Source organism: Littorina saxatilis, unplaced genomic scaffold, assembly GCF_037325665.1.
Source record: "Littorina saxatilis isolate snail1 unplaced genomic scaffold, US_GU_Lsax_2.0 scaffold_3043, whole genome shotgun sequence".
In the NCBI taxonomy this organism is placed as follows: Eukaryota; Metazoa; Mollusca; class Gastropoda; order Littorinimorpha; family Littorinidae; genus Littorina; species Littorina saxatilis.
Window position 1 is genome coordinate 1 of NW_027129661.1, and position 11,160 is coordinate 11,160.

Here is an 11,160-nt window from a genome sequence, read left to right on the forward strand (position 1 = left end):
TGGCGACTTTTGTCTGTCTGTATGTTCTGGCATTTGAGAAGCCATAACAGATAATATAGGGCTTAGAAATAAGCTCTAAAATTCTCAATCCCGTTTGACAGGACTTCGCCTTCAAAGGTGATTGTGGTGAACCGCCACGCTGGCTGTCTCTGTCTCGCGATTCACCCCGGCAAAGCCGGGTATTCCTCTAGTACATATATATATATACGACTTGTGTCTGTGTGTGCCGTGTGTGTGTGTGTGTGAGTTCGCGATGCACGGCCAAAGTTCTGGATGGATCTGCTTCAAATTTGGTGGGCATATTCAGGTACACCCCGGACACAACCTGGTCGATGAGAATTTTCAACACGTGCTCTCAGCGCGCAGCGCTGAACCGATTTTGGTTTTTCTGTTCATCTTCCCAGATCCATTCCCAGTAACTCTTCCTTATCTTCTCCAGTGTTTTGCGTTTATCTCCCTTCCTTCATGTGGCGTCAATCCATATTCCCGTTACTATTTTTAGAAGGTCACTGTCCACAACGCTTTCATCCCGGCAAAGCCGGATATTCCCGTTACTATTTTTAGAAGGTCACTGTCCACAACGCTTTCATCCCGGCAAAGCCGGGTATTCTTCTACTTCTTCCTGGTGAAGCCGGGTATTTGGCTCTACTTCTTCCCGGTGAAGCCGGGTATCCCGGCGAAGCCGGTACCCGGCGAAGCGGGTAATCATCTAGTACCATATATACCGGTTGGGTGGAACCCAGTTTCACTTTCTGTACCTTAGCCCTGAACACCTAGGTTTGACAACTGAATGACTCGCAAACAAACAGTGTTGCTATTTAATCTGTATCAATGTTGCAGTCACCTTCAGTACCACCAGCTCAAGTCACAGTTACCCAAAGAATTCTCCCAGCAGCAGGAGGACTTTGTCAAACAGGTAAGCGCCATTAACAGTAAAACATTGGCCAGAAGACTTAATAAATACTTTATTATGACTTGTCATCCTACTGACCATTGGATAACATGAGGTATTGCTTTGAACCCTTGATTGCAACAATACTATCAAACACGTTTTTTGCAAGCATGAAAAGAAAAAAATCAAAAAAATCAATACTCTGACAAGGGAAACAACCACTGTATAACGCCCTTTGAATTGCAGCAAGATGATTGACTCCCCTGGAGACCATTTTTTCAGTTTTGGTCTGATTATTTTACCTTGTATGTTATGATTTTGTGTGTGGAGTTTTAAACTTACTTCTTTCGACAGTCAAAGGGTTGAGAAAGATGGCTGCTGGATATTCCTGTATAGAGTATTGAAGCTATATACAGATCGTCAAACGAGCACTTGCATTTGTGTTATTCCTTGGGATATGCATTAACAATGCAACAACAATGTTTTTATGAGCATTTATTTTGTAGATGTTTTCATCAACCACAACAGCCACTGGTAGGTCTGTTTTTATCAACCACAACAGCCACCGGTAGGTCTGTTTTTAAGACTCTATTTTTTAAGCATTCCCAAAACAGACAGACTGCTAAAGTTCCCAAAACAGACAGACTGCTAAAGTTCCCAAAACAGACAGACTGCTAAAGTTCCCAAAACAGACAGACTGCTAAAGTTCCCAAAACAGACAGACTGCTAAAGTTCCCAAATTCAGAATCAAAAAACATACCAGTACACCAACACAATGGTCTTTATCGTGGACAGACAAACAAACAATTAATATGAAATGAAAGAAATTTTTCGGGATAATTTCTTTCATCTGATCTCTTTCCAAAACATTTTGCTTCAATAAAGACTTCTTGTCTTTCACCAACTCGTATTCTAAATTGCTGGAAATTCTGAATGCAGCGGCAGCCCTATATTACAAGACTGGTGATATTTGTGTAGGTGTACGAGATCACGCGGTCCAGTGCTGCCTTCTTTGGTGTGGATGAGTTCTTGATGATGACACAGCTAACGTCACGGGTAGCCGCCCTCACGTAAGTTTTTTATTTGATGTTTTAAACCTTAATTCTTAATTTAAGGGTATTATACACCACTTTGTCTTGACGTAGGAGAGCACAGAAAGCTAAGTGTATCTTCTATTTCTCACCTCTTCGTCATTTCTATATTAATTTTCAGTGGTCCCGCACAAGAGGCTTATGGAAAACTGAATTTTGAGACACTGGAGGCAGCCATTATACATTACGTGGTAAGTAATGTTGTGTTTTTAACACTGGTAAAATATTATTTTCAATGTTTTTATCATAACTTTCCTGTGCTGTGTTGGCCATACGTGTATTTTTCAAAGAGATGTGCCATTATAATATGTATAATACTATTATCTCGACCTTTTTCAATCTTTCATCTGTTTATTTATTGATTTAAAAAAAGTCTTTTGCGAACCAAATCTGCACAAAAACCTCTCCCTCTGGTTTGATACTTAATACATTTATGTCTTTTTACCTGATTTGATTTGGGTCAATTGGATTTGAGCTAATTTGAGCAATGCACATATGTGATTTGAGTTGATACTCCCCTGAAATCGGCGTATGCTGTCTGAATGACGGGGTAAAAACGGTCATACACGTAAAAATCCACTCGTACTAAAAACATGAGTGAACGTGAGGGTCTAAGCCCATGAACGGAGAAGAAGAAGAAGAAGAGTTGATACAATTTTTTAAATCTTTTTCAGGACCTGTTCCAGTCAACAGACAGCAGTCAGCGCGGTCGCATCAGCCTTGAGTCCCTGAGAGACCTGGTGGGCAAGTCGCAGGGCAAGGAGCCTCTCGACGAGAACTCTCCCACCTGGAACACCATCATGGACTCCTTGTCTCTGGTAGGTATCATATCGCTTTAAGTGACTGTTAATTCTCCACGAGAACTCTCCCACCTGGAACACCATCATGGACTCCTTGTTTCTGGTTGGTATCATATATCTTTAAGTGACTGGTAATTCTGGACGAGAATTACTCTCCCACCTGGAACACCATCATGGACTCCTTGTCTCTGGTAGGTATCATATGTCTTTAAGTGACTGTTAATTCTCGACGAGAACTCTCCCACCTGGAACACCATCATGGACTCCTTGTCTCTGGTAGGTATCATATCGCTTTAAGTGACTGTTCTTCTTCTTCTTCTGGTTCCCTTTGCCATGCTACACTGTCAAGGTTGTTGACATGACGAAGTCTGCAGTTTGCCAGAGGGACTCCGCTGGGCCCCACAGTTTCTCTTTTAGGTCGACCATCTCTGGCCAGAATTCACTTCTCATGCCCGCAATAGTTGGGCATGTCAAGTGACTGTTCATTCAGGGATTTAAATGGAACAAGATGAAAAAAAGCAGGACACTTTGGCGTGTGGACTATCAAAGTGGCTTAGCTAAGCAGAGCTAGCCACCCCTTTCAAGGGTCCAAGCAGCTGTGGCTGAATATATGAAACACTGCGAATAAATATCACACACAAAAGCAGCGAAGAGGGGGGCGATGCTTTACCACGTACACCGGGAATGGGCTTTTTGGACGTAACTTGCATGGGAATGGGGAAATTCTCATAGCGTGCACCGTGCACAGAGGTCCGGCGTGCACCGTGCATGGAGCTTTTTCGTAACGTGCACCGTGGATCACCGTGCATGGCACTTTTGGCCTCAACGTGCACGTGCACGTGCACAGACCCCCCCCCATGGTGACCCTCAGTGAACAATGAAAACAAGAAACTGAAAAAAACAAAGAAATAGAAAAACAGTTGCATATTAACAAAATAGCTGTCTTCCATGCGGGTTCACTCCCTACAAGTTATTATGCAAGATTTGGCATGACTTCTTCTTGACAATGTTTGTGTGCCTCAAACTAAGGTATAATATGTGTGTGAGAATAGATCGAGACCAATTCCGAAAATAAGTCTGTTGGGCTTGTATGGGTTGTGAAAGACTAAATACGTGGGACCAATCGCTAGCGAGGGGTGTGTTGGACAAACATTGGAGGGGCCAATCGCTAGCGAGGGGTGTGTTGGACAAACATTGGAGGGGCCAATCGCTAGCGTGTTGGACAAACATTGGAGGGGCCAATCGCTAGCGAGGGGTGTGTTGGACAAACATTTGTGAGGCCAATCGCTAGCGAGGGGTGTGTTGGACAAACATTTGTGAGGCCAATCGCTAGCGAGGGGTGTGTTGGACAAACATTTGTGAGGCCAATCGCTAGCGAGGGGTGTGTTGGACAAACATTGGAGGGGCCAATCGCTAGCGAGGGGTGTTTTGGACAAACATTGGAGGGGCCAATCGCTAGCGAGGGGTGTGTTGGACAAACATTGGAGGGGCCAATCGCTAGCGAGGGGTGTGTCGGACAAACATTGGAGGGGCCAATCGCTAGCGAGGGGTGTGTTGGACAAACATTGGAGGGGCCAATCGCTAGCGAGGGGTGTGTTGGACAAACATTGGAGGGGCTAATCGCTAGCAAGGGGTGTGTTGGACAAACATTGGAGGGGCCAATCGCTAGCGAGGGGTGTGTTGGACAAACATTGGAGGGGCCAATCGCTAGCGAGGGGTGTGTTGGACAAACATTGGAGGGGCCAATCGCTAGCGAGGGGTGTGTTGGACAAACATGTGTGGGACCAATCGCTAGCGAGGGGTGTGTCGGACAAACATTGGAGGGGCCAATCGCTAGCGAGGGGTGTGTTGGACAAACATTGGAGGGGCCAATCACTAGCGAGGGGTGTGTTGGAATCACGTGGACAGGAGCACGTGTGAAGTTATTTGTCAGAGGAAAAGCAAGGGTATTCACTCTTTCACCAGCCATACAAACCGGACAGAGTTATTTTAAAAAATCGTATTGATATTCGTATATTAAATCGTCAATGGAATCTTCTATATAATATTTCATTGTATTTTTGTGTGCAGGACTACTCATCACAAGTGAACAGAATTGAATACCTTGCACACATCCCCCTCTTCATGACCTTAGCGCCCCCATCTCTACCCCCACCGCATCTACAAGAATACAACCAACAACAAGAACAAGAACAAGAACAAGAACCCGCAGAATAGAGCGAAGATCTTATACAGTGGAACCTTCTTTTGAAAAAAAAAAAAAATCAGGTCTTAAAAAGGAGGGAATCTTAGAATGGAGGTAAATTTACAGAGTTTATGAACTGAAAATCTATAAAAGCAAGATCTTGAAATCGGGGAAGTCTGAAGGTGGGGGGGGGGGGAAGGAGGGGGGAAGGGGGGGGGGGGGCAGGCATGGGGGAGGGGGGGGTCTTAAAAGGGGGGTTCCACTGTACATTCTATGCAAATCAAAATTACTTGGTATTTCCTGCTGTACAAAAAAATTAAATGTGTGTGTTAATTGTTATATGGTGGAGATAGCTGTATTTTCTCTAAATATGCCTTACAGGTGTTATGCTTAGTTTGTGATTTTTGTAAAGAAGCTCAGGTAGGTATAATTGTCCTGGACGTTAATTTTCGACGGGTGTGACAAGTGTGCATTTGATTGTTTGTGTTCGTAGCACTTTGATAACTCATTAAAATTAACTGAGCTTTCGGAAGTCCATAATTGTGATTCTGTATTACAGATCTGTTTCTTGAAAACACTTCTTTGTGTGTCAGATCTATATATCTGCGAAAAAGATTTAATTCTAATAATGTGCCTGATCGTCGAAGTGATCAAATTTTCTTACATGCAGCATTCTATACTCCTTGTGTTTTATTCAATGGATGCGATGTAGACAGGTATCACTGTGTATGCTTGTAGACAGGTATCACTGTGTATGCTTGTAGACAGGTATCACTGTGTATGCTTGTAGACAGGTATCACTGTGTATGCCTGTGAGTCGTTTCTTGTACTGTACTCTGTGAGGGCATATCTGGCATTACCCCCCGCGGGTTAGGGGGAGTCCCATATTGGTTGGGACAAGAAAGAATTTACCCGATGCTCCCCAGCATGTCGTAAGAGGCGACTAACGGATTCTGTTTCTCTTTTTACCCTTGTTAAGTGTTTCTTGTATAGATTATAGTCAATTTTTGTAAAGATTTTAGTCAAGCAGTATGTAAGAAATGTTAAGTCCTTTGTACTGGAAACTTGCATTCTCCCAGTAAGGTCATATATTGTACTACGTTGCAAGCCCCTGGAGCAATTTTTTGATTAGTGCTTTTGTGAACAAGAAACAATTGACAAGTGGCTCTATCCATCTCCCCCCTTTCCCCGTCGCGATATAACCTTCGTGGTTGAAAACGACGTTAAACACCAAATAAAGAAAAGAAAAGAATATCTGGCAGTTATTGCTTTTGCTTCACAATGCATTGATCAACAACAACGAAAGTAAAAATACAAAACAAACAGCATTAACTCTAAAAGAGCTTGTAACTTATGTGTATTTTTGTCTTGTTTGTAAAATGTGATACACTCATTGTTGTTTCATGGAAGAAAACCAAATGGGCCAAAAGAATTACAAAGTAATTTAGACATGGGAAACTTTATTATTTCAGATGAAAATGTCATGAAATTAAAACTTATTTGTGGAGGGATGGCACTTGGTATATCAATTATATCTCTTTGCTAACATGCCTTGAATAAAATGCTACCTGAATCAAGTGTGGATGTTGAAGTTCCTTTTCATTAATGCCATTTGGTTGTATACATGTCAAATTTGTTAATGATTTTTGCTGCTGTGTATTGGTCTGTGTTGACTGATAGGATGTTACAAAATCATGTGTAACGCAAGGGCAATGTTACAGCTCGTTTTAACTAGATTTATTTCATTTTATTTTTCTACCGTCTTTACAAAAGGCTATATTTGTCTGAATGTACTCTTCAGCATTATTTTGTTATAAATTCTTCAATTTTGAAAAAAATATGCAAGTAAATGTGATGAGTGAAAAATTTTGCAAATTAATATTTTCATAAAGTTTGTGATTGTTGTTTGTTCTAATTTATATAAGCCAACTGTGATAATACTGAGCATAATTTATGTAACCTGCAAACAAACTCTATACTGTGTATGTCAGCTATACTGAGACTCCTAATCAGCTAATAAATCTGTATTTTTCTCATGCATTACAGTAAATGACAGCTGATTCATTACTGACGTTCTCAAACACATTTCATCTAAGGTTGATCTCAAGTAAACCTGTTTTGTCAATATGTGTTATAATGTACAGTGTATTTTGTGAACATTCATTATTGATTTATTCCTGTTAAGTGTACAGACTTTTGACATGAGGAGGAACCTGCACATGTATGAGGATATGCGAGTATACCTGTTTCAATATAAGATAGCAAAATCAACTTTGTAAATGATTATAAGATGTTTTTTGTCCTGCTTTTTGTCCTGTTGGTGTTTGTCATGACGTCTGGGACAGTTTGGATGTCTGTTTGACATTACCGTATTTTCGGGACTATAAGGCGCTTTGTTATAGGGGAAAGGCTCCTAATATGGACCGGCTCCTAATATGGACCACCTCCTGTTCTGACAAACTAATGTCGCTAGAGCGCTCAAAACAATTTCATTCGCTTTAGTCACCCTCTCTGGATAAGTTGTACTTGCAAAACAGGTGCAGGAACACAAACCTCAAAACCGTTAGGCTTTTTCGCTTTTTTCACTTTTGGCAGCGTTCACTCTAAATTTGCCGCCTGAAACGGACTTGTGTCTGTCCACAGCCAAAGCATTTATCACACAAAAATGGCTATATATGACAGCTAAGACCGTATTTGTAACATTTTAGCAGTGTTCACCCCGCGTTTCTACTGCAAACAAAAAATAATAGCAAAACCTCAAAGTATGTGTGAGTCCCTTAATATGGACCACCTTCAACAAATCGAAGAAAATAAAAGCTAAAGGCAATTTTAATTAATTCATTCAGAAGCTTGCTGAAAATAACCTAGAACTAGCCCACGAGATTTCAAAAAATATAACAAAGTCTTTTTTGGAAGTTGATAATTTCACTTATTTTCACTCTGTTTTTGACAAGCTTCTTCAGTTTCCTGGTGTGCTTCAAATAATGCTCTCATCAACTCGAAGCAGATAAGGCAGGTTTCACGGTAATCAGACTCTTTGATGTGTGTAAACTTTGCCTTCAAATTACTTGCTTACTGTGTTGATTTTCATCATTTTTTCTGCTTGGCATGAGTAAGTATGGTATTTGCAATACAAAAAAATAAATAAAAGCTAAAATGTTTGTGTTTGAGCAATTATTTGAGCGAGTTTTTCGAAGCGAACGTGTGAATCCTGACAGACACCATTTCCTTCTGTCACATGACCCCATCTCAAAGTGTGATTCAAGCAGACACGAAATATCACACAAAACATATGATAATGGGGTTATTAATTCAATTAATACACAAGGTTAGTCTCTGACTAGATAAAATAGGGAAAAAATATCAAATGGGAGCATAAAACCGTTTCTGGAAAAATTTTCAATCGCCACCGAAAGTGTCTGTCAGTAAAAAAAACACGTGCTTTGTTTGCAAAGCAAAGCCTAATTTTACACATCGCGTGCTTTTGTCTGTTATTCTTGCTTGTGAACATCATTTTATTGATGTTCTTCACTGGAAAGCAGGTGTATCATCAACAGTATCACAAAATCGCAAAGAATGAACATTTTTGTTGTGATCCGACCGGTGTCTGTAGACGGAATCACACGTTCGGCAAACTTCGTTTTTAACGGAAATAACCGAGCCTTTCATCGGAAACGACGTTTCAACCGCTTCATATCGTCTGCAGGAAGAAAAAGAGGAATGCGATACCCAGTAAGTAAAACATTTAATCGTTTTTAGTGCCTTTTGATCAAGTTTTGTTGCGTCTGTCAGCAACGTTCGGCAACCCAACGTTCGGCACAGCGACGCGCGCATACGGATTTGCAGCATTTGCATTCGGAAAGTGAGGGATTTGTGAGTTCGTTTGCATAATTTCAATCGCTAGTAGGTTTTCCCTTCGTCTCCCATTGTTGTGTTTGCATGTTATTGGCATTTCATTGTGTAAATTGAAAGTTTGTGAGTAACAGTAGTACAATCTGTCGAACGTTGACGACGCTGACAGACGCAAATATCGAACGTTGCCTTCAATGACAGAAGGGCTTGGCGATCATACTTTCGATTCGTAGGAACACAATATGGAGACAGCAATGTGCGCTCGTTACCACAACGGTCATGAACCGGTGTAACACGAAATTTTTACTCCACGAAAAATTGACTCCGGAGTAAACTTCCAGTAAAAATCTTGTACGAAAAAAGAACTCCACAAGGAACTAAATTTTTACTCCCCAAATATTTACTCCCAGTAAACATCTCGTACGAGAAACTTAGGGTCTACTCCTTCGTTTATAATTCGCGCAATATCCCATTTACGTGCAATCCCGTTTTGCCGCCGTCCCATTTTGGCGACATTTCACAAGCCAAGCGTCATCTTACTATCGCATCCCATTTTGGCGCAATCCCGTTTCGCCGCTATCCCATTTTTTTATTTTTTATTTTTTATTTTTACATTTAGTCAAGTTTTGACTAAAATAATGTTTTAACGTAGAGGGGGAATCGAGACGAGGGTCGTGGTGTATGTGTGTGTGTCTGTCTGTGCGTGTGTATGTGTGTGTGTGTAGAGCGATTCAGACCAAACTACTGGACCGATCTTTATGACATTTGACATGAGAGTTCCTGGGAATGATATCCCCGGATATTTTTTTTTATTTTTTTCGATAAATACCTTTGATGACGTCATATCCGGCTTTTTGTAAAAGTTGAGGCGGCAGTGTCACACCCTCATTTTTCAATCAAATTGATTGAAATTTTGGCCAAGCAATTTCTGACGAAGGTCGGACTTCGGTATTGCATTTCAATTTGGTGGCTTAAAAATTAATTAATAACTTTGGTCATAGAAAACCTGAAAATTGTAAAAAAAAAAATTTGTTTTTAAAACGATACAAATTTACATTCATCTTATTCTTCATCATTTTCTGATTCCAAAAACATATAAATATGTTATATTCGGATTAAAAACAAGCTCTGAAAATTAAAAATATAAAAATTATTATTAAAACAAAATTTCCGAAATCGATTTAAAAACAATTTCATCTTATTCCTTGTGGGTTCCTGATTCCAAAAACATATAGATGTGATATGTTTGGATTAAAAACACGCTCAGAAAGTTAAAAAGAATAGAGATAGAAAAGCGTGCTATCGATCCTTCTCAGCGCAACTACTACCCCGCTCTTCTTGTCAATGTCACTGCCTTTGCATCGAGCGGTGAACTGACGATGCTACGAGTATACGCTGTTGCTGTAAAAATGCAGTGAGTTCAGTTTCATTCTGTTAGTTCGACAGCTTGACTAAATGTTGTACATGAACAAAGTATGCAAACCAGATGATCCAGCGACGTCCTTCCCAATTTATGTCCAATGGACGTCTACCCACAACACGCCACTGGATGCCGCGTGGTCAGCCAACCATGTGGTGCCAGTCGTGAAAACCAGGTTCTTTGTCCCACAAAGAGACATTCAAGTTTGGGACTTTGTGACCGCTGACTTTGTCAGCATGGATGGAAAGGTGGAGAGATACAGGGCGGTGATCATCCCCAAGTCAACCCATTTCCCCGATGGGCCAGATCGAGAGGAGATTTGTGTGAAGTGTTTGCGCGCAAAAGACAATGAGAGATACTATGTCTTTCCTAATGTTGATGACATTTCATGCTTGCCAATGGCTCAGATAAAAAAAATCCCACCAACCAACCATGAACAACAGGGGGGATTACTTTTTTTGACATGTGATCAAGTCTCATTTGAGCGTTCACAGTGTTACCTGAGAATAGCACACCCCCTTGAATTGGGAACAAAGAAAAAGCGTTGTATATATGCATTTTTGAATGCTTTTCTAAAGTCATAAGTTCATTATTTGTGATTTTTTTTTTATGGATTGTTTTGCTGAATACATGCAGTTAAGAAATTGACCCCGTTTTCAAATTTAGGGGGTAGGGTTGCCCTATAGCCCACGTATGTCTGTGTGACTGTGTCAAATATCAATCTACTCTGCGTACAAAATGTATATATGTTTGTTTTTCGATTTTAGAATGATTTCTTAAGCTGGCTATAACTTCTGAGGTCTACAGGAAACGATAAAGATAAAAAATGTACAAAATATAAGTAGCGTCCTTTATCTTACCATTGTTCTGATCAATGCTGTCCCTTTATTTGCAAGTTAACCATTTTTCTTAATGTGTTC

The 11,160-nt window shown here is 40.6% G+C and overlaps 1 protein-coding gene and 1 long non-coding RNA gene across 2 annotated transcripts; both read left to right on the forward strand.

Moving 5' to 3' along the window:
* Positions 1 to 775: 775 nt before the first annotated feature.
* LOC138957884 (uncharacterized) lies at positions 776 to 5,134 on the forward strand. Its single transcript, XM_070328920.1, has 5 exons — positions 776 to 916; positions 1,871 to 1,962; positions 2,105 to 2,174; positions 2,658 to 2,801; positions 4,854 to 5,134. The coding sequence occupies exons 1-5, from the start codon at positions 791 to 793 to the stop codon at positions 4,998 to 5,000; spliced, it is 579 nt and encodes a 192-aa protein (XP_070185021.1). The 5' UTR covers positions 776 to 790; the 3' UTR covers positions 5,001 to 5,134.
* Positions 5,135 to 5,216: 82 nt separating this feature from the next.
* LOC138957885 (uncharacterized) lies at positions 5,217 to 6,834 on the forward strand. The gene is made up of 2 exons (XR_011453214.1): positions 5,217 to 5,684; positions 5,737 to 6,834. It is a non-coding gene; the product is annotated as an uncharacterized lncRNA (long non-coding RNA).
* The last annotated feature ends 4,326 nt before the right edge of the window (positions 6,835 to 11,160 follow it).